This window comes from Engystomops pustulosus, chromosome 2 (genome assembly GCF_040894005.1).
Source record: "Engystomops pustulosus chromosome 2, aEngPut4.maternal, whole genome shotgun sequence".
In the NCBI taxonomy this organism is placed as follows: Eukaryota; Metazoa; Chordata; class Amphibia; order Anura; family Leptodactylidae; genus Engystomops; species Engystomops pustulosus.
This window is the reverse complement of record NC_092412.1, coordinates 195,359,772-195,383,921: the sequence shown is the minus strand read 5'-3', so window position 1 is coordinate 195,383,921 and position 24,150 is coordinate 195,359,772. Positions and strand designations below refer to the sequence as shown.

The 24,150-nt window shown below is 41.0% G+C and overlaps 1 protein-coding gene across 1 annotated transcript; it reads left to right on the top strand.

Moving 5' to 3' along the window:
• Positions 1 to 659: 659 nt before the first annotated feature.
• CDKN1A (cyclin dependent kinase inhibitor 1A) lies at positions 660 to 23,453 on the top strand. The gene is made up of 3 exons (XM_072137723.1): positions 660 to 819; positions 17,103 to 17,432; positions 18,947 to 23,453. Exons 2-3 carry the CDS (start codon positions 17,108 to 17,110, stop codon positions 19,006 to 19,008), a joined length of 387 nt encoding a protein of 128 aa, XP_071993824.1. The 5' UTR covers positions 660 to 819; positions 17,103 to 17,107; the 3' UTR covers positions 19,009 to 23,453.
• The last annotated feature ends 697 nt before the right edge of the window (positions 23,454 to 24,150 follow it).

The window sequence follows — 24,150 nt, the reverse complement described above, 5'->3', positions numbered from 1 at the left end:
GACTTGATTCCTCCTTCATATGTTTTTAGTTATGGTCCTGAATGGGTTAACAATGTATCACAGCGCTCAAGCCCGTTTAGTGAAAATCGTCCGCCTGCTCAGGAGAGTCTGCTGTGATTGGCCGGTTTGATTATGTGGCGGGAAGGGAGTTCATATAAACTGCCGGCTCAAGGTTATGGGTGTCAGCGTTACCAGAGGCATTAACCCCCGCCTGCTCACTGCCTGCCTTGTCACAGTGTCACACTGCTTTTTTTGTTATAATAGTTGCTGTGAGTTAGGAATATCACGGCTGAGCTGCTCCAGGTTATGTTCATGGATATAGTATCTATCAGTGACATGGAGTTACTTTGTAACAGCAGTGAACCATCAGGTTTTGCTTAATGTTAGGCAGAAATCAGACGTAGTTAATGTGCAAGGAGACAGTCGCCGTTGTCACTTCCTTGCTCGTACACTGAATGTGTCTGAGGCATGTCCTGGCATGTAATGCAGTAGTAATGTTATAATAAGGCTTCTAGTGATGTAGTGTAACGATGAGTAACACGGCCAGTATGGACACCCGCCCCATCACAACACCGAGCTGTATACATGGTGAGTAGTGCTGTGTAACCAGCCGTCACAGCAGACAGGGAGGAGCCGCACTCAGGGGTAAGAGACCAAGCCCACAAACACTCCAGCCCTCCCTGGGATCTCCAGTTATGTGACGTAACCCCTTAAATAGCCTGTGCATGAGAACATCCACACAGAACCTATAGCAGAACCCAGGGAGAGCTGCTCAGGAGATCCCTGTGGATCGCACGTAGACTGACGATCATCTGACAGGTAGGGAACAGCTCCCGGGCTGATGTAATAATGCAGAATGCTGACACTAGGCAGTCATGGCATGTGAAGCTCATATAGCTGCTGGATGTGGTCCTCAGCTGCAGGGAGGTGAAGATGTGATACTTCTGGACCTGACAGTGCTGGTACCGACTGGATGTGCGTAGATGGTACCGACTGGATGTGCGTAGTTGGTACTGACTGTATGAGCTGCTCATGAGGTGGATTGATGTGCACATGTATTAGCTGAGAATTACCCCTCAGTTTCTGCCCTTCTTATGATGATGTTTAATGTTTCCACCGCGCCTGGCGTTGCCCATAATTCACACCTTACCTCGGGCTGTCATTTGTGCCCTGCATACCAGTCTCTGTGCCCTGATTTCAGACTGTTCTTCTCAGCCTATCATTGATTTTTACATCTCTTTTTTTCTGACCCAGAACTGTTATCCTGGCTTCTACATCCAGACCTTCATCCTGGAAGTATTTTCTGTCCCTTAAGCCCAAACAGATTTTACCACAACTAGACCCCTGGCGGTTTTTGCTGCCCCTTCTTCCCTGAAAGTTCTTGCTACCCCTTCAGCCCTGAAAGTTCTTGCTACCCCTTCAGCCCTGAAAGTTCTTGCTGCCCCTTCAGCCCTGAAAGTTCTTGCTGCCCCTTCAGCCCTGAAAGTTCTTGCTGCCCCTTCAGCCCTGAAAGTTCTTGCTGCCCCTTCAGCCCTGAAAGTTCTTGCTGCCCCTTCAGCCCTGAAAGTTCTTGCTGCCCCTTCAGCCCTGAAAGTTCTTGCTGCCCCTTCAGCCCTGAAAGTTCTTGCTGCCCCTTCAGCCCTGAAAGGTCTTGCTGCCCCTTCAGCCCTGAAAGGTCTTGCTGCCCCTTCAGCCCTGAAAGGTCTTGCTGCCCCTTCAGCCCTGAAAGGTCTTGCTGCCCCTTCAGCCCTGAAAGTTCTTGCTGCCCCTTCAGCCCTGAAAGGTCTTGCTGCCCCTTCAGCCCTGAAAGGTCTTGCTGCCCCTTCAGCCCTGAAAGGTCTTGCTGCCCCTTCAGCCCTGAAAGGTCTTGCTGCCCCTTCAGCCCTGAAAGGTCTTGCTGCCCCTTCAGCCCTGAAAGGTCTTGCTGCCCCTTCAGCCCTGAAAGGTCTTGCTGCCCCTTCAGCCCTGAAAGGTCTTGCTGCCCCTTCAGCCCTGAAAGGTCTTGCTGCCCCTTCAGCCCTGAAAGGTCTTGCTGCCCCTTCAGCCCTGAAAGGTCTTGCTGCCCCTTCAGCCCTGACAGTTCTTGCTGCCCCTTCAGCCCTGACAGTTCTTGCTGCCCCTTCAGCCCTGAAAGTTCTTGCTGCCCCTTCAGCCCTGACAGTTCTTGTTGGCTGTTCAGGAGGGGCAATTACTTCTGCAGCAGGCACAATTCTTGCTGCCTCCTTCAGCCAAAACCGTTCTTGTTGCCCCTTTCTGCCCCGATAGTTCCATAAATCTGGACAATTGCTGCCTGGCCAGTTGTTGAAGTCTCTTTAGCCCAAACACTTGTTTCTGCTCTTTCAAAACCGTTCAGTTGTTGGTGCTGCTTCAGCGCAGCTATTGCTGATACAGATGACAGATACAGCTCAAGCCGCCCCTTCATCCCAGACAATTCTTGCTGTGGCTTTACTCTGGACAGCTCTGTATCCCCATCAGCTCATACTGATAGTGGTGCGTCAATGTCAGTACTAGAATAATCTGCTTTACCCATCAGTTATTCAGATTTCTAGACCAAGCCGGATGTCATATGTTTAGATCAATTATTCATGATCTATAGGTTATAAACCCATAGGTTTTATAAGGGTATACTGCAATGACATTAAATCAGGTAGAGCGGTTATTTAATATTTTAGTTTACAATTCTTGGTAATTTTTAGCCCAGGTTAAAAATATTTAATAATACACAATAATTGCTTAATAAAATATTATGTTAATTATGTTAATATATGCATAAACAGCAGAACCATGGATCTATAGGTAAATTGAGGCAGGGGAGGCTGCTCAGGGTGCACTGGTTCTTGTAGTTCTACAAAGGGAGATGCAGGATTTGCCTTGACTTGTTGCAGGCTACATACTGCACATCAGCAAGATAAAGCATAAGCTAATTCTATCGTGCTAGTTCCAGACCTGCAGTAAACAGACAGGTGGAAAATGTTACTGCAGTAGTAATGTGCTGTACATTAAATACTCAGGTATCAGAGTTGAGGTCAGGTAATCCCACACCTCGCAGGTTGCGTGACGAGGCATTTCAAACATTCGGTCTGTAAGATAACAATATGTCTAGCTGAAAGCTATTATGACTTTATTCCTCTTTTTGCTTGTGCGCTATGTCAAATCAAAGGTTAACAGTTTTTTTCTGCAGCATATGAGCTCCTGCTCACATATAGATTTCATATATCAGTATGTTAATATTCTGCCAAGTATTATATGAAGAGTTCAGAACTGTATGATATTGATAATGATATTTTAGGTACCTCTAACTAATAACTAATAAGTGAGTAGAGAATTGTGCCAAATCAAACTTTATATTACACTTTTCCAAAAATAAAAAAGTGAATAAGACTTACGTTTATGGAATCAAATTTGGAAGATGCATGTGTAATATCATTGCTCGTAGACTTTATGTCCAGCCTTGAGGCATGTCTTGGCATGTCACTATGATGTCTTATTAACATTATAATACGGTAAAAAAGGTTGAGCTTTAGGGGATGTTACCTTGCTGCCTAAAAATAAATCAGTGATTCCCAGCCAGTGGTGAGACACTTGCCTCAGTCGCAACAAAGGTTGGGGGTCAGGAATGGGCATTGTCCTACACAGAACCTATGCAGCTGCAAAGAACCCAGGAGATAAGAGGGGGGGGTCTCTACCCACAAAAGTATCAATGCTGCTTAATAGATAGCAAATACTGTACTGGTGTTCCCAGACTTAAGGACACCCGACTTACAGAGGACCACTAGTTACAGATGGACCTCTCATCCCACTTTGACCTCTGATGAAGGTCTCTGAATGCTTTACTTTAGTCCCAGGCTGAAACGGTCAGCTGTAAGGTCTCTCTAATGAAGTCTTATTATTAATACAAAATTCACTGTTGTTTCTTGTCACTGGGACAAAAAAATATCTGGAGCTACAATTATAAAATATACCAGTTCTGACTTACATACAAATTAAACTTAAGAGCAAACCTAAATAACCAATCTTGTACATAACCCCGAGACTGCCTGTATTACATAACTCACAGGCACTGGCTGGTTGGGAGAGAAACTTAAGGGATGCATTTCATTCAATATTGCAGAGCAAGGTCCTGTTTAGGGGCCATCTATGGATCTACTGGCCAAACTTTCTCTTCAATACTTTGTAGTACTATCATTACTCTACAAGCAGGATGCGATTGGTTAGAAATCACTGCTATGTTAAACTGTACCTGGTACCTGTAGAGGTCAGTGGCAAATCCTGTGGATTAATGGTGGCATTTTCCTCTAAAAGCAATGCTCCTGTGGAGACACACTGGGCTTACAGAAGCATTATGGTGTGCCACAATGAGAACGTCATCCTGCCCACCAGCGCACCCCCACTACACTCTCTTGTGAAACCGGAGTTATGTGCATGCGCAGAACTCCGGCTTCACACGAGAATGCCGTGAAGAAGAAAGGAGCGGGCAGGGATGTACTGATAGGTGGGATTCTTAGCAGCTACAGGGGCCTGGAGTAGTCTTTACTCACGCTCCAGGGCGCTGATACTCCATGCCCACGTAGCCGCGGCCAATAATTTGCTTAAATATAAGCTAAGTTTTTCTTAGGTTCTGCAAAATTCTTATATTAGCCACATACAATATGGGGATGAGCTCAATAGTAGGAACCTACCATCGGATCTACCTTGTTAAAAATAGATGGTACACACTTCCTGAGCAGTGCAGGGGGCGGCAGATAATTGAAGACCTTGCGCCAGTATCCAATAATCTGGCGCACTCTGCAGATTCCTGAGGCATACTGCACTTGGTACACGTAGAGCAGTCTGCCTCACTATTCATAAATCTAGGCCAGGGGGTATAATGATGCCATAGCACAGAAATGTTCTTCCTGTCCTCTGGAAATGAGTAGGTTACAGGATGAAAGGTTGATTTTGATTCTTCTGCAGGTTAGGAACATACCATTATGTCATGTCTCTGAGACTTCTTATAGTCTCTGCGGTTTCTGTCCCTTGACATGCAACCTCTTCCACTTTTCCTTCAAGTAAGCAGATATTTCCCAGTCTTTGTCTTCTTTTCATGTATGCAGAAAAATGAAACCTTTACAGGTCTCTCATCCAGAGCTACGAACATCTCTAATTTGCATTAAAACCTTAGACTCTGGTAATAATAACCTATAATTTCTTTAGGTGGGGGAAATCCTGCATGGCTATACAAAGTATTAAGTGGAACATAAGGAGTGGCTGTGGCAAGCGCCGAGTCTCCTGTGGCTTGTAGAGACCTAATAGTAACTTATGCATAAGCCTTAATTAGGGGTGACACACCAAATTATTGTGCACGCCATCATAAACATGTCATTTAAAGCTTTGCAGATCGTATCTGTGAGAATGGGAAGACTAGATTAACAAGGCAGTCTCCTCCCTAGTGATGCTGATTTCCACATAATGGCACAATGTATTCATTATATATCCAATAGACCTCTAATAGCCAGCAGTTTTACTACTGCACATGTAGCTGGATTGGCTTCCTCAGGCTAGGGCTGCACCTATACTTTTTCTTCTATACCTCAGAACAAAGAGAATAAATTCAGGAATTACAAAAAAATAAAAGTTTATCAAATCAAATTGCTAGCAATTCACTTGACTAGAACAATTAAAAAAAATATATAAGGCCACTTAGTGTGTTCCTATGGACAGTGAATTCAAAGTATTTTTTCCAGTACGCAATATTGCCAAATTTACTGTGTACTTATAACAGATCTCCGTACTATATGTATAATAAGAGCTGGGATATATGTTTGGGCATGCCTAGACTGTGTCTCTCACCCCGTGAAGTGTGACTGGAACCCAGATGGCAGTGGTTGACGCCGGAGTGTGGCCTGCAGCTAGCTGACTCAGCCTTTTACATATACATGGGAAAGCTCCCTTCTATAGGAACTTGAAAGTGCAGCAGTCGTATTTGGATGTTAACAGGGGCTAAAGTTTTGTGCCATATATCCTCTAATTTGAAATAGAATGTCCTTTTTTAATGCCTTTATACCTTTATTATGTAATTTTCTCTTCCTGTTTAGTAGTTGTAAAGTAACACTTTATATTTTATTGTATTATATTTTAGTAAATAAATATACATATCAAGCCAGGATAAATCTTAAACCGCTATAACACTGTTCACTGAGGTTTGGTCCAAACTTCAATTGGCAATATGTAAACCCAGGGGTATGTTATGCCCCCTTTTTACTCACAGGAGAGCCACACTTGATGGCTATAGAAATACCACTTTTACCATTACAAACCATTAGAAATATATAGCAGGGGTAAACGCTGGATTGATTTACATGAAGTTTTGCCAGCAATATTAATCAGAATTTCCTGATTATATCTATTTAGAAAATTAATTGATTTAACTTTACCTTACCTTACATTAGGTGGACTGTCAATTTGTGATCATTAAGACAGCAAAAGAGGGTCACATTAAATTCCCAATCAAGCTCATCCACTATCACTCACAGAACTTCACTGTGCTGTTGGTGGAAGCGCCCACTTTAGAATGTAATTACTGGAAAATCTACCACATTGATGCAGGGTTGTACACCATGCACACTAACAGCTGTGTAACCCTTGAAACAGATTCCGTCTTTCCTTCACATTCTAATGGCCTAGTTTTGGAGTTAAATCGTCTTTTAAAATTATGCAAATTAGTCTTAGTTAGTCCCACAAACTGTCACCAAACTGTTGACAGGATCACAATATTGTCCCTCTACATTCTGGGAGATTCAGCATAAAACACAAAAATAATTTTGAACGTTGTATGCAAATGAATTTTGGAGTCATAGGGAAGGAGAAGTGTCACTCTGGCCTGAACCCACTGACTTGCCTAATGTCCTATACAACAATTATCATCATTATATACTAACTTGAGCTGCAATCGTGGCCATGTAGCCTTAGCCTTATGATCAATATGTTGTCTTCTAACATAGAACTACAGTATGTTACTGGGTCCACCAGCACCAGCCTCTCAATAGTGAAAAATACAGTATATTAGTTTTAATTCAACTTTCCATTGAGAATGATATTTCAACAATCGTATCCCTGTATAATATGCTGCATTTCTAATGTTGCTATATTTTTTAATAAATCTTTAAATTGCTTTATATGCAGGGGTTTCAGTTTCATGATTCCTGGCAATGAAAACGTGATAGTGTTATCTATTCTTAAGGAGTTAGCATATAATGGAATACACCCTATTGTTTAATTTCTTGAGATAAAAGTCAACAATGGGCAAGGTGCCATTGCCATGTGGATTACCTCATATTACAGAGTTAGTGTCAATAACCCTGTGATCCTACAGTTTAACCCTTTCATAATCTTGTATTATGCCACAGTAGCCAGCAGGAGTGGTACAATTACTGCCCTAGGTTCCTTGCCAAACCCAAATAATCAGTTTTTGTGATAACATAATTATGGAGAACTTGGATCCTTACCAGCTCAACAAGGAATGGGTGTAAGAATTCATTGCAATGAAAGCAGCACATCTTATTTTTATTATTTGTATTGCAAATATTTAATATTAACTGTAAATTCTAAACATTTTTTGGTTATGTAGAGCAGTGGTCCCCAACCTTTCTGTATTTGGGAACCATCTTCATCCAAATTTTTCTTCCAGGGACCGAAAACTTGGTCCCGGGAAAAAAAAATTTGTGTGCCCAGCAAATACTCAATATCTAACCCCAAGCCATATACAGTGTTATTTCCTGTAGCCCCCTTTTATGTTTCCTCTGCACAGCCCCCACAGTAAGTTCCCATGCGCAGCCCTCGTAATATCTCCTGCCCAGCCCTCATTGTAGTGTCCCAGGCCTAGGCCTCATAGTAATGTCCCTTGCACAGCCCTAATAGTAATGTCCCCTACCCAGTCCCTACAGTAATGTCCCCTGCCCAGCCCCTACATTAAAGTCATCTGGCCAGCCCCTACAGTAATGTCCCCTCCCCTGCACTGTATAAACTTTCTAGCCAGGTATAATAGTGTGAGGTATAATGGTGTAATGGCTCCTCCATGTGCTTCCTAGTGCTGGCGCCGCCTGCAGCCTATATGTGTATGGGAGAGATACAACAGCTCCAGGCAGCCATGTTATAGCAGAACATGTCAGGTACTTGTGTAGCTGATGTCTGTGTCTCTCACATGTGTATTAGGAGGATGCAGCATGTCAGCAGATAAAGCACAGACACCACCAATGCTTTACTATACATTAAACACAGACATGAGCAGGGGGAGGAGAGGGGAGGGGTAACAGAGGTGACATCACTGCCTCTGTCCATGTGACCAGCCTCATTTACATAATGAAGAAAATTGGATTTTACAATGATTAATGTATGAAATAACTAGATAAAGGCTGGGATGGGATCCTTGTGCGCTGCTCCAACAGGTAGTGGTGACAGGACAGAGACCTGAGGACAGGTGTCCTTTAAAGTATATCCTTCCATGTTGTGACATCAGCTGCTATTCTGAACTTTGCTGTCTATGTATTTCTTTCCATGTTTTTTTTTTGTTTTTTTTTTTACCCTGAAGATGCATAGATCTGTATTAGACATGTCTACAGACTTGTACTGTCAGGCCGGGGCTAACGGATTTCCAAGTCTGTATATTTTGGTGGTATTTCATTCTACTAAATATTGTAAACAAAGGTTTTTCGTGTGAGGGACACTATAATAGCTAATGAAGACCTAGCCCACTGTATGCTAGTTGAGTGATATACTTTTCATACCTCTGTTGCAAGCAAAAGAATCCATCTGACCTCCACTTACATAACATAAGAATAAAAAAGAGATGTGAACGGAATCTTAGATGAAGCAATAATTAATTGCCCACAATAAGAGGTTTAGCTCCTCATATACAGCCCCTTTAATCTCACAGCTGTTGTGGTGATCGGAGATCTGTCACAGATCCATCTCATATAACAGATACATTGCTAGGGAACCTCTTATCTCCCCTACAGTGACCACTACTGGGGGAATGCAGAATTACACACAACCAGGCAGAAGGTCTACAAATGTAAAAATTCCACTATCCGCTAAGAGAGCAAAATAAGTTCCATCTTCTTTTAATCAGATCATTTATATTAATCACCTAATCTAATTTTCCATTTTAGTTACATCTTTACATTTTATTATGTTTAACAGTTTTTTCCACGAATAGCAGGAACATTTATTAAAGCCTTTGTTCAAGTACTAGACAACACAATTTAACGATGCAATTACCATGAGATAGTGTAGGAATACCTCTTAAGGAAAGAAAATTTTGTCTAATTGAACATGGCAATTTGTTCTGATAAAGTAACATATATAAAAAAACTCTGTAAAATATATAAAGAAAAAGTTTTAAAAAAGCTTGCAGTAGTGGTCACAATACAGTATACAGAGTTATACATCCATTGTACCACTGTTGAAAGTCAGACCACCGAAACCATTGATACCAGATCAGGGGCATAACTAGGAGAGTCAGACCCTACAGCAGGCTTCTAAATGGGGCCCCCCTTCCTACTTAAAAAATACACATAATTGTATACTCACACATGTATGGGTAACAATCGCACATTTATACACTCATGCGCACACCTACAAAGCATATACACACATACAGTGCCATATACAGACATACAGTATATATAAACACATACAGTACATACACTGATCATACACCGTATACACGTATAGATACGATATATACATTATATGCTGTGCAATGTGCAGCATAATACGTATGTAGAGGTGAACTTCCTACACTTTTTAGTGTGTCAAGTTGGATGATGGGGCCCCCTGACACTGCGGGCCCCATAGCAGCTGCTATGGCTGCTACCCCTATAGTTACGCCCCTGTACCAGTCATCACTCCTCTTCCATAACTATCCTTTACTGATGTCCTGAAAGTGTCATCCCAGGTCATTGTCATAAATCACTGAATGCAGAGGAGCAGTAAAGCTCCATAATGGCTGTCACACACAATGTGTTATTACTGTAGGTGACCGAGGTGTGGAGCTCCCTGCGTGGCAGCAGTTAAGTGTTTGGAGTCCAAGGTCAAAGTGGAGATAAGAACATATGATTTGTTGTAAACAACAGGAATCCTACCAGTCTCTTTCTTTTCTTCCTTGTTATGAGTTTATGATCTTATCGAAAGGGAAATTAATTTTTGCCTCTATTTGCAGGATTAGGTTTTCTGAAAAGTTTTTATTTTTTACAATAAAATGGTAGAAAGTAAAACAATACAATTTCAGACACAATTCAGAGAACAATGGTCTGACCTGGTGACATCATTGGGGCCAGTGTGAGATAATGAGGATATCAAATATATGTATAATAATGATGTAATCTGATATAATGCCGTGATTCAGTCTCCTACATTCAATTGCTGTATGCGCTTTACTTGTGTACTGAAGGTTTGCATGTTTATAAAGTGCTGTTTGCAGAGGCTTTTTGAGGCTTAATGATGTTGGTATTTGATCATAATATAAATAAAGGAGGTACTTTATCAATTAATATAAATGCCTATTTTTTGTATTTTGCTACAATATATTGCCATCTTGTGGGCAAAGTAGGATACTGACATCTGTAATCAGAAACATGACGCGTCTTTCAACAGAAAAATAGTTAAATCTGGCTTGTCGTACATGTGTACCCTTAGTGTATTCAGTTCCTTACTATCCTATTGGCTTGTACTGACTTATATCTTGCCTCTTTCTATCACTAAAGTGTGATAAGAAGCAGAAGGAAACATCTACAAGTTTATGCACTTTTGTTATATTTTCATATTCTGTGTGACATGGCATAAAATGCAATGTTGAGATGCATCTTCACAATGGTCACAAAGCAAAGTAAACTGTGTGGGGTTTCATAGTTATTCAGCTTGCTGTCATTGGTCATACACCAGTTTCGAATGTGTCCAATTCATTATGGTATTGTATCATGCATAAGACATGTTATTCTCTTTCTTTCTTTACTTTGGGATGGCTCATCTTGCTGCTTCTACGCCTGTAGGGCACCAAAGACGTTTTGATATAAGAAAGTCTTAAATGAAAAAATCTGGCACAAAGCAATAGAATAGATCAGTGATGGCGAACCTTTTAGGGACCAAGTGCCCAAACTCCAACCTAAAGTCCATGTAATCATCGCAAAGTGCCAACACTTCTATTTAGCCTAAAATCACACCATACCACTCTATAAGGGACATATAATACTGCTACATGATGACCATTACCAGTACAACAAGATAAATACCACCATACTGATAATAAACAGACCACTAAAGAAAGACCAACATCACCAATTATATCACAAAGAAGGAGCAAATACACCGGAGAACACTACCCCCATCCAGTGAGGAGCACTACCTCCATCCAGTGAGGAGCACTACCCCCATCCAGTGAGGAGCACTACCCCATCCATTGAGGATCACTCCCCCCATCCAGTGAGGATCACTACCCCCATCCAGTGAGGAGCACTACCCCCATCCATTGAGGAACACCATCCCCATCCAGTGAGGGACACTACCCCCATCCAGTGAGGGACACTACCCCCATCCAGTGAGGGACACTACCCCCATCCAGTGAGGGACACTACCCCCATCCAGTGAGGGACACTACCCCCATCCAGTGAGGGACACTACCCCCATCCACTGAGGAACACTACCCCCATCCAGTGAGGAACACTACCCCCATCCAGTGAGGAACACTACCCCCATTCAGTGAGGAACACTACCCCCATACAGTGAGGAACACTACCCCCATACAGTGAGGAACACTACCCCCATTCAGTGAGGAACACTACCCCCATTCAGTGAGGAACACTACCCCCATTCAGTGAGGAACACTACCCCCATCCAGTGAGGAACACTACCCCCATCCAGTGAGGAACACTACCCCCATCCAGCGGGGAACACTACCCCCATCCAGCGGGGAACACTACCCCCATCCAGTGAGGAACACTACCCCCATCCAGTGGCAATATGAAGGATTGTTGAATTCGGCAGGGGGTGTGTAGGGTAAAGTGTATGTTGTAGGGTGGAGGGTGGAAGCACTGAACAGCAAATCTACATGGAATCAGGCAGGTGAATTTACCATCAAATCACCACATATGACATGTGTGTGGCCACACACACACATATATATACTGCCCTTGGTCAGGAACTCTGGGCACCTGTGCCATGCTGTCAGCGAGGGCAGTGTAGTGCACCCTGGGGTCACTGGCAGCATGGCACAGTGACAAGAGATCTGGACCAAGGGCAGTATATCTGTGGCCACAGACGTGTCATACAGGGCAGTTTGGGACACTAAACAATAAGCACCTATAGTTGTTTAGTGCCCCAAAGCTGCCTGCCTGCTGCCTGTGTAATGCACACAGAGCAGCTCCTGCCCTTCTGCTGCACTTCTCTGTACTCACTGGGCGTTCTGTAAGCTCGGGCAGTTCTCTCTCACTCTCCTCGTGTTCCCGGGCTGAAGGGGGAGGAGGAGGGAGTGGAGGGGCGGGCACTGACCTGCTGCTGTGTCTCTAGGCAGCACTGTTGAGCACAGAGAAGGTCTGATGCAGCCCACAGTAAGAGAGATCGCTGGAGCTCTCGGCGATCGGCAGCTTTTCCTGCCTGGCAGTGGAGATGGTGCGCGTGCCCTCTCTGGCACGCGTGCCATAGGTTCGCCACCACTGGAATAGATCAATCATACCTAAAGGCAGTGGTTGATTGTTCAACGTATGGGTCTATATTGGTGACTTTGAAAAAGTCTCTGTCAATTTGGGGCAAAATTTGGAGAAAATTTGGCACAAAAAGAGGATGCTACAAATATATAGAAAATGTAAAGATACATCACCTCAGTATATTGTGATGTCCTATGCATAGGGACATATTTGTATTTGTCCTCAAATGAGGGATTGAAGAGACATATTTTGAGCTTTGATTTGAAAATGGGATTAAATGTATATCAGAATAGATTCCATAGATTGGGAACTGCCTCAAAATTTTTTCAAGTGGATACTGCAGATGTACAGATCATATTTTTTTTGATCAAACCATTATTATTGAACATTTTTTTAAAGACAAAAAATAACGTATGGAAAACAATCCCTCCCTCCCCCAATTACTCCAAGGGGATGGACTGTTATTTGTGCCTTTGGTAAGTAGTGTGAGGTTTCAGTAGTTCTATAGTAGTTGAGGCCTAGGTTGTTTATGAATATGAAGCAAATATAATAGCTAAAGGCCTATGTTGAAATATGAACATGAAGCAAGTTTTTTTCCATTTTAAAGGATTCCAGTGCATAGAGTAGAGGATTGGGATAATGGGGGTCATTTATCATATGCCATGCCCTGTCTGGCATAGAATTGTGCCACTCATGAAAGTTTGCTGGCTGTAGCAAAACTTTATACCTGCCATCAGTCGCGGCCCCCTTCATGACCCTCCACACCCACTTGCTGTGGAGTTGTGTAAAGAGGACAATACTCGCAATTTCTGTCATTTTGCAAGACATTGGGGCACATTTACTAAGGGTCCGAATGCCGCATTTCCGGGTTTCAAATTTTTTTCGTTTTGCCCTGAATTGCCCCGGGTTTTTGGCGCACGCGATCGGATTTTGTCACATCGGCGCCGGCTTGCATTTTTTTTTTAGCTTTATATGACCTTTTTAAAAGGCTTTATAGTTTATGTGCCTGAAGCCCCTCATATAAAAAAAACTAGGGAATAATTAGCTAAAAGAAAAGTGGATCCTGCCAGAGGGGGCACACACCACTATGTCATTGTCCTTGGTTTACAATCCTTCATCTTGGTGGTTGATTTCCTTCAAGTGCCGACCTCCAACTATAAGAATTTCAGTTTTGTTTGGGTTCGGTTTTAGTCTGAAGTAAAGTATCATGAGGACCAGCAGAAATGTTGTCGTCCTGAGCCTCAAGCAGCTGACCATACAATTTATATCATTTGGTAGTGTTTTAACCTACCCAATCTCCCCCAACTCCATCATCAAGGAATGCAGCACTAGAGAGACCAGCCAGTGATTTGCTGTTTGTGTAGAAATCATCTCCAGGGCCTGATTATTACTACAGTGGTCCTGCTGTCCTACAGTACATCAGAGGACAACATTACAAGAGCTACAGAAAGAAGAATAGGTAGAACAACTAGTTTTAGAATGGAGGTGATCTTTATTTATAGTGCATTCCAGAAGACTGGTGCAGCTTGACAAAAGTCATGGTGAAGAGAGGGGCGGATTAGATTACAGAGAATGTTAATCTTAGATCTCTAGCAGAACACAGAAGATGGATAAAGTAGTAGAGATGAGGGAGTAGATGCTAGGGAGGTGCATTATTTGGTGGATGGACAGCAAGTGCAGACTGGAGGCATTGATATAGAACTTGGATTGATAGAGGAGTCTGGCTGCGGCACTGAGAATAGACCAACAAGTGAATATACTAAGGGAGTAAGCAAGGCAAGAATGAATCAGGGCACAATGACATCATTAATGCTACAGAAAGTTCCAGTTTATCATAGATATCTATGTCAGTTTTCCATAGATTCCAACTGCTTTGGATACTATAGATATAAATAACCCTGGACACATACAGCTCCTGACTGTCACATTTTGTATTGCTTCTTGTACAAAAATTCTTGTTTTAGGGTGTTGTATATAATCTGCTATGAGGGATAGAGATCACTGTGAAATCAATGCCTTAGACATGAATATTGATTCTTGGATTGAATGTTGATTCATAGACTTGCATTAATAATGCCCTTATCTGCAGCATATTACTTATATTATTCATTGTATGTGTTATACTTCTTTGCATGTATGATATTATATGATCTTACATGCTAAAATAGGAGGAAAGGGAGGCATACTTCTTCACTGCATAGGTAGCTATGTTGCATAGTTTTTCTTGCAAACTATCATATTTTAGTAGACATATATGTATGATAGATAGATATATTTTCATGACATTTTCACTTCACAGAAACAAAACAAACTTAAACAAAATTAAAGTATTGTATTCTATAGATTACAATAATCACCCAGTGTAATTCAATGTCGTGTGGGCCCAATAGGCGAAACCAGAAGAACATCACATTATTTGATGACAGTACATTAGGGCCTATTGATTTGAGAATGACCCCACATGAGAGTATTACAAAAGGTTCATTGTCTGTCAGGGCGCCTCTCTGTGGAGGCCAATAAGTAATGTACATGGCCTGTGGGACAATGTGTAGGGCACCTTTCAAAGTGGTCAATGGAAAAAGTTACACAGTTGCTAACATAGTAGGGGCAGATTTGAGACCCAAAGCTCTGTTGTGTTTTTATTTTTTCCACCAACGCGTGTGGCTTCCCGACATCAGGGGCCCCAAATAATTAAATAGATTTCTATATGGGTGAATCCTCCCCTGAATAGAGGAGACTGCCGGGAGCTGCAGTACTGTATATATACTCTTCATATGTTTTGGAAGCCGATACAAGGAGTGGGTATTGAGAGAGCGGAGAAGTAGTGTCTGTCTGTATCTTGTAATGAAGCACACATGACTCCTGATCAATACCTGAACATGAGATTAGGCGCTGGATCTGTGTGTGGTTGTTGAAGATTACTGACAAGTTCCTTCAAGCGTGAGGACAAGGTGCATGTTTGAGCAAGCTGGGACATGCCTGACTCACTGTGCCATGATGTCAGCACGGGACTGGGTGGGGACAGTAGTAATACGATACAGGCAAACAAGACTATTTATATCACGTCTGTTTTCCTTCTCTCAGTGATGAGCTTCATGGCATGCAGTTTTGTATTCATTTTTTTTTTTTTACAAATGGGCTAACCTAGCTCACATACAAACATATGAACTGAGAACACTATTAGACTCAGCCCTGCTTCTTGGGGTTCCTGCAGGGCTCAGATTTACATATGTATTTGCCAATTCAGCTTTGTGGACAGATGTAGAACTTTGGGTCTCATTTGTAATCCAATGTTTATTGTGGGAATAGTAACTTTCTAGTATTCTCATGTTATATAATTAAAGTGGTTGGCCAATCGCTTACATAAGTTGCCAATTTTCCTTTACTGCCCTAATAATAATCCCTGAATTTGCAAGTGATTCAACAGTCATGATACTTACTTTTATGCTGTCTACAGACCCTCTCTGATTCTTTGTTTACATCTCTGAGCATTGACGAATAGGAGGGGCTGCAGCAGCAGAGTTATGAATCATCCTGCTCTCCTGTGTCTGTCAGGGAGAATAGACTGTGAAAGGAAAGACACAGTGGGAGATGCCATGAGGATGGCCCACTGTAGTGAGAGAGAAGAAGTTGTATGTATATGCAGAAGGCAGAATAGTGAGAACAGAGAAAGGCTGAAGCTATTAAAGGAGGCAAAGGCACAGGTACTTATACATGCAGAGATAAGTCGAATAGAACAGATTTATTGAGAAGCGGCCAACCCCTTTGACTATTATATAAAACCCTCATATAGTTCCCATTATAAGCATAAGTGCAAAATAAACCAATATAACGTTTTGGTCACACACTGGACCTTCTTGGGATTTGGATTGAGAACGCTGTATAAGACTGCAACATGTTTCACTCATGTCCCTCAAGTGTCAGCCTCGTGTGTATGGATACATTTCAAAAAGTACATTATTTTTATGTAGATGAGTGTCTTGGAGCACTGGGGTATGTTCAAGTCTGCTATTACACCTGTTTCATTCTTTCCATTGTATCAAGCAATGACTCTGACACAACCATACCTCCATTTCACTGAGAAATGTATTTACATAAAGATAAAAAAGTGAATTTTCTGTAAAATGACATAGTAGTCATCGCCCATTTACACAATGATTGGTATTAACTAATTAAATAAGGTGCAGAAAGAAGCACATTTACCTACAGATAAAATATTTCTTAAATTGCAGGTCTCTGACAAACAGGAAAGATTTGTATCTAAAGTTTATAATATGCCCTTCAAAGTGCTGTTTTACTAGGTGGTTGGTGTGGGAGTTGGTAGATGTCTTTTAAATTGGTTGAGTTGATTTTTTTCTATTGTGTAGTATTATTATTCTATGTGATATCTAGAATTTTCACAGCTAATTTTGTTCTGTTTTGCAGAGAATATGTTTAATGCAAGGGCCATTTTACGGGCTAATGGCAGCACTGAAAAGGTGTGCCGGAACCTTTTTGGAGAAACAGATCATGAACAAATTAAAAAGGACTTTAAAGAACTAATGAGCACTACTTTGGAAGAAGCAAAACGAACATGGAACTTTGACTTTGAGACTGACACACCACTGGAGGGGAATTTTGTGTGGGAAAGAGTGGATGGCCAACAAGAGGAGACTAGAGAAGAGGACGGTGACAAGGCATCCAAACTTGTACCCCTCCAGGAACTTGAGAGCAAAGAATCAATTTCTTGCAAGAGAAAGCAAACAGTTATTACTGGTATGATCTGCTTATATACTATTATTTTCAAAGAACAGTTTGGGTTAATCTTGTATTCTGTATGGTGGCTACGGTATAATCCCAAAAGGTCATCATTACAAGTACCATAAGCACCTTACCTGTAAAGCTAATCGTAAACTTTACAGATGGCCTTTGGCCCAATTGACCAACAACTATTTTGGCGTATCCACCCTGTATAGAGTGCATGTGTATTGAACCACTGCCAGACTCCTGAAAGTAAATTCTCTCCCCAAGAACAAAAAGTATCAATTGTTATCCAACTACCTGTCCCACCATTAAAGCAGTTGTCCGGGATTTTAAAAATGCTTTTAATCACTGGGGGGCATTAAAACAATGAAAAAATTTATACTTACATCCTCTAGAGTTCACGTATACCTGTGGAGCCATATGTCACTGCCGTGCCTCTGTTTTTTTTTACAGAGACGTAGTAGACAGAGTACGTATGCGGCACGCTTAAACTTAGGCCTCATTCAGTTATGGGGCCTTGAACTGGTCACATGATTTGAGACCAGATCAGATTGACTGCAGGTAATGACGTGGTGATCACACATGCAGCACGGCACCGTGAGTGAGATGGGTGGCCGCGCCGCAAAGTATAAGCTCACCTCTCCCACCGCCTGCTCCCAGGCCCTGTGCTCACCCAGATCCAGTTTTTGCAAGCAAACGGATATGGAAATGAACCATGATGCTGTAGCAGGAGTGCGGCTGTATTTGAGACAGCACTGCTGGTCTGGGTCACTGACATGCAGCACCGTGGGTGAACAGGAGCAAAGGGGAGAATAAGGCCCCTTCCACACCTGCGAGTGTGATGCGCTGAACTTGCATCTCACTCGCAGCAACTGCTGCCTGGATTGCCCGGCCCGAACGCTGCAAATCGGAACTCAACTTAGCATGTCAGTTCAGTTCCGGTTTGCAGCGTTCGGGCCGGGAGATCCGGGCAGCACGCTTTGCGAGTGTGATGTGAGTTCAGCTTTTTACAAACAAAATCCCGGACAACCCCTTTAACCATTCATCTCCACCACCCCTGCAGTCAGTGAATATATATGAGAAGGCACAGTAAGGACAACATATGTAAAATGTCCATCATTACTGTTCAGGATTCTGTACTGTGGCATTAAAACCAATGGGCGGAAAAATCTTGTAAAAAAGTGTCACAGAGGTGGATAACCCCTGGTCTCCTAACCCCATTTTCCACTTGGATAAGTGGTCACCTTCTACAGCCAGAGAATGAGTGAAAAGCAACATTTCAATAGGAACTATGCATATAGCTCCGTGGGTTCACGACATCTAGGCTGGTTTGTCTGCAGCGGATTATGCAGGGGTGTAACTACCGGCATACAGATTGCAGTCACACCTAGTGCCTGAAGGGGTGGAACATAAAATATTGCAGCTTATGATAATGAATCTTTTCAAAACTTTCTGATTTCATGTAACAACTGAGAACTGAATCCCGAATTTATAGTGATTTCTGTTTTCTCTCTTCTTCCCCCTAGATTACTATCAAGTAAAACGTCGCTGTTCTCCACTTCCTTCACCATGTCAATGTAGCCCATGATTGGATTGGTTCCAGATTATACATACTGTATATTCTTTTCCAAGAGTCCTTCCTCAAGACAAGTCAAAACTTTCCGTACAAGTATCTCAGTTTCAGGAAGCAAAACTTTACTTTGAAGATCCCTAGACATAACCTGGAAAGTAAGAAAGGTGGAAATGTTGATGCACTTCACAAGGGCCCTGGGGAGCCATTAACCACTTTAGTTGCCATAGCAACCACATCTGACTCATGAAGAGTCTATAATTTTTTTTTTTTTATGAAGGGAATTCTGCTTATGGATATGAGTTGTATCTATGTATATATTATATGTAATTTAAGGAAACATAGAGGGTTGTGGAGAGACTTAGCAGCTCTGTTTTTGATAGGACAACCTATCATTATTTTTGGATGACCTAAAGACAACTGCTGGGTGATGGTGTGGTCAGGTGTCAATCCAGTAACCACTGCTCGATCTAAGCCCTCCCTGGATGGGCAAATGGGAATGTACTTATAAATGGTGGAGGGGGCCGTTCAAAATCACATCATGGCCGTGGTTGTTCCCTGACGTACCCTCTTTGAGGATCGAATGATAAGTAACAATGACTGGGATAGATGTGTCGTAGCCAAAAACCACTTTGTGGCACTGTTCAAAGGGAATGTCAACATACTATTCAATATTAAATCACTGACAGAGAAATGACACCACCCGGCCATATATCAGCTAATCCAGGACAACCCCTTTCATGTCTATAATCTGGGACTGGAATTGGTACTCATAATGACACTAAAATCATATATACAGTTTTCATTTCTTTAATCCAGATATGTAACTGTCCTGTCTTCCATGCATTTTGGACAGTATTAAAAAAATATATGAGAGAAATATATTCAAAATACATCGGAATTTGCATTGTAACTAAAGATGAACTACCTTTGCATTATCAGGAGGACATTATAAAAGGGGCTTTCCAGGACCTCTGATCTAACCACAACAGAGAAGTGAAGCATCGTCCAGGATAGAGTTCAGTTCAAGAAACTTGTTCCATGCGCTTGTATGATTTCCCAGACCAAACCACAAATCACTGAACTGAACGGACATACTGGGGCACATTTACTAAGGACTTTGCACCAATTTTCTGTCAGACTTTTAACTTCCTTTTAGGTGCAAACTGCTTGCACAAGTATGCAAGAAGCGTCTGAGACACATTTGTGTCGCATTCAACCCTTTTGTGTCAGGGCTGCATTATTCTTCATGCAACACAAATTTCGTAATTCCAATGGGCGTTCAGGTGCAGTCGGACTGTGCGCCACATTTACCATCAAAGTCCGACAGAAGAGTATTGCTTACACCATGTGGAAGGAGCACCAAAAAAGTTGATGCACTCTGTTGGGGCAGTGCAGGGAGTACCAGATTTATGCAGAACGTGTGCCCGAAATCCTGAATCTGGCGCCCTCTGCACACTACACGGACAAACTGCACACCGTTTTTAGTAAATGTGCCCCACTGAGTTCAGTTCAAAAATTCTAAATTCTAGCAAGTTTCTGAGGCTGAACTCACTCGTAGGATGCAGACTTTACAGAATAGCTCTCCCTTCACATCCGTGCATCAGATTTATTATTGTGGTTGACATCCAGGCCTACATTTTACTCCTAGGTTTGCTCTGCAGGTAACCAGTGACCTACTGCAACTTACCCTAGTGATGCCCAAACCCACAATAAGATTTTCAGCTTTTAGTTGTGTAGCTTGTTCTAAAACTACTGTCTAAACTGTCTGTGTACTGTACCTTGTCCTGTTAAGGCAACTTATTTATAAACTGGAGATTTCTGCAAAGGGTAATATTTTGGAGCTCATGCTAATATATGGTAAAAGGGGGTATATTTTATTAAAAACAAATATTAATTTAATGAAATTGTGGCAGCACTCACAAGAAATGGAATTATTTCCTACTCATACAGGTTCTCAAATTTGAGATACTGATTTCTAAATTGCTTGTAAGGTGTGGACTATGAAACATTGCTTATTAAAATGCATATTTCATGGCCATCTTACCTTCTATGGAGAAGGAATGACAGCTGGAAATAGACATTACACATCATAGGCCTTTGATATGTATGAAGATCATATTAAATTGCATATTGTTATAGCAAATACTGAAGTCTTTTATCATCTAGAACCAAGCCAGTAACAAAAGATGAGAGATAGTCTCGGCCTGTCTTTGTGTACAGGTTTTTAATATTTCAGTGTCCTTTAAGGGGATGGGGGTTATAAACAGACTAATGAATGTATACAATGAATACTAACAGTATATATATATATATATATATATATATATACTGGCAATATGTGTGTGCGTATTCATTGTCTTCCTTCTAAATCTCTTTGCTTAGCTGAAATAATTGGCCAACCAATTGTAACCAGACAATCCTGGCAGTTTGCCATAGGAAAATCTGTGTCAAAATCCTTCTACTATTGTAAGAGGCCACCAAAACTTTTTTTCTATTCAAGCTGCATTCATAATGAAAGGCATGTGCAGGCTGTTCCCGAATTAAGAATGACCAACTTACAGACGATCTCTAGTAACAACAGACCTCTCTGCCCACTGTGACCTCTGGTGAAGCTCTCTAGATGCTTTACCTTAGCCCCAGGCTAAAGTGATCAGCTGTAAGGAGTCTGTACTGAAGCTTTATTGATAATCCTTGTTCCCATGATGGCACAAAATTTTGAAAATCCAATTGTCATAATGACAATTTTTTTTATCTGGGGTTACAATTATAAAATATACCATTTACTGCTTACATACAAATTCAACTTAAGTACATACCTAAAAAAATCTACCTGTTACGTAACTTGTAACTGCCTGTAGTGTCTTTTCAAGTGCAGAAAATCCCACCTGCAAAAAAAATAGATAGCAACATTCCCTATATTCAGAGAGATTGCTGGGTAAATAATGCTGTAAATATAGGGCAGATAATACTTCTGTAAATATAGGGAAGATCTGTCAAAAACAACATTGCAAAGTCAAACTGCAGATTAGAGTATTCGAAATAGATTTTCCAGATGAAAATCTGTGTCAGGAACCGCTGTGGGAACTGCTAGATTTTCCCTGGATCCCAGGTGTCTGGCTGGATCCATCTACCCTTACTTCTATCAACCAGCTATGACAATGACAAGTTTTTGTTTCAGTCATAATTTAATGTACATTTGTCTAACTATTGAGGACTTTTCTTTCATTTTAGCACTTTATTTTAATAGGTCTTAACAGGGTTTTAAAATAATTTTTTCTGGCGCCAGCTGTCCTAAAACGTCAAAATAAATATTACTAAACTTTTTCCTGGTACTTACTGGCTGCTGTGAGCATGTGCTGTGACACCAGGTGCCCCGTGGGAGCTCCACTGCTGGATCACTGGGGAATATTAAATTGATGAGCAATATTTAATTAGTTGTTTTAGGAAATTTGGGCCAATTTAAAAAAAAACAATTGGACAACCTCTTTAATGGCTATATACACTACAGTGCAATATAATGTTATGCTCTGTTCACATCCACATCATGGTTTCCTTTAAAAATGTAATAATTAAGTACAGTCTTATACATCATCTAATAGACACCGCTGATTTATAATGATGTACCCTGGGTTTTGTCATGGTGTCTCTTCCATTATCTGAAACAAATAGCCCCATATGCGGCAAATGGAACAGAACCTCAGATATGAATCCAGCTACAAAAGGCTAAATCTCATCATTTGTAAATTAGATTTATTGATTAAATAATCTCAAGAATCTCATTGGAGCAAGCAATGTAGAAGTGAAGTTCTCATATTTGGGTGTGGATCTCAGGAAACTGCAGGAGTTTGGCTACAGTTGTGTGGATCCCTATTGTTTATGTCCACTCTATTCAATCTCACGTTTCATTATATAAAAAGGCATTTACCTCTTCCTTCATAGGATAGGAGGATTTGCAGGATTTTAACTGCCGGGGGGGGGGGGGGGGCAACATTTTTTACCTGTTTACTAAATTTGGCTTGTCTATAGATATTATTCCACTTTCCATGTCAATCCCTTTTGGAAATTGTGGCAATCTTTCATAGTTTTATAGAGTGTCATTTAATTATTTTGGCATGTTAGGATAACCACAATGCCTTTTTTGTGTGTATATATATATATATATATATATATATTTGAAATTTGAAACAGTTTTTTGCACAAGTCAATCCGAAATGTTCCAAAATCCAAATTTTGTGACATTTTGAAGCCAGAATTTTGGAGTACATGATCGATAAATGAGAATGCTTTTCTCTTTGGAGTTGCTGCCTCCTGCAGTCTTTTGACGTCCTTGTTTACTACAAAGCACTTTGTATGCCACGTTGTTAGCACTAATATTATGTTGTAAATAAGCAGAGTTTCTAAAATAAACGATATATGATTTATCTATTTATTGCAAATAAAGAACTATAAGTACCTACCTACCTTGTTGTGAATTGTATTTGTGAAATACTTTTTTATTTGTGACACTTTATGTGTGAAAAATGTGTTGTCAATAATAGTATTTTTAAAAAAAAAAAAGGTAGCCATGTTTTTCTCAGCTCTGTAGTAATAACTGCATTTGCAATCTGCAAGGATATTCTTCCAAATTAAAACCTGCTGTCAGAGCAGTTGTAGTAAGGTGTGTCTACATTTCTAGATTGTCTGGTTTTACGTATATATTGTTTACAGAAACAATGATAAAGTACAATTAGTCAGAAGCTTTGAAGAAAAGCCAGAGCAGTGCATGTCTTCACTTGAATACTATGAATACGTACAGGTGCATATATATATATATATATATATATATATATATATATATATATATATACATTCCACATACTCTAGTTACCTCTGTTTCTAAATGACTGTTATTTTTTACGTATTATTATATTCAATTCATTATTTCTGCATTATTAGGGTACACTTTGTGATGTGGTCATCTTGTGGCTGAAAATGGACAATGACTACAGTATTCAAATAATTCATAACAAACTTATTGTTTATCGGTATTGCTTGTTTGTGTAGGCTGCAAAACCAACATTGAAAAAGAAACTCAGTTTGTAATAAATTTATTTGAATACTTATTTGAATAATCACAACCGCTTGAGGCCCTCATCACAACAAATTGTACCCATATAC

Coding starts and splice junctions, on each gene's coding strand:
- CDKN1A (XM_072137723.1), top strand. CDS start 17,108: ATGTTTAATGCAAGGGCCATTTTACGGGCTAATGGCAGCACTGAAAAG. Junction 17,433..18,946: donor AAAGCAAACAGTTATTACTG/GTATGATCTGCT, acceptor TCTTCCCCCTAG/ATTACTATCAAGTAAAACGT.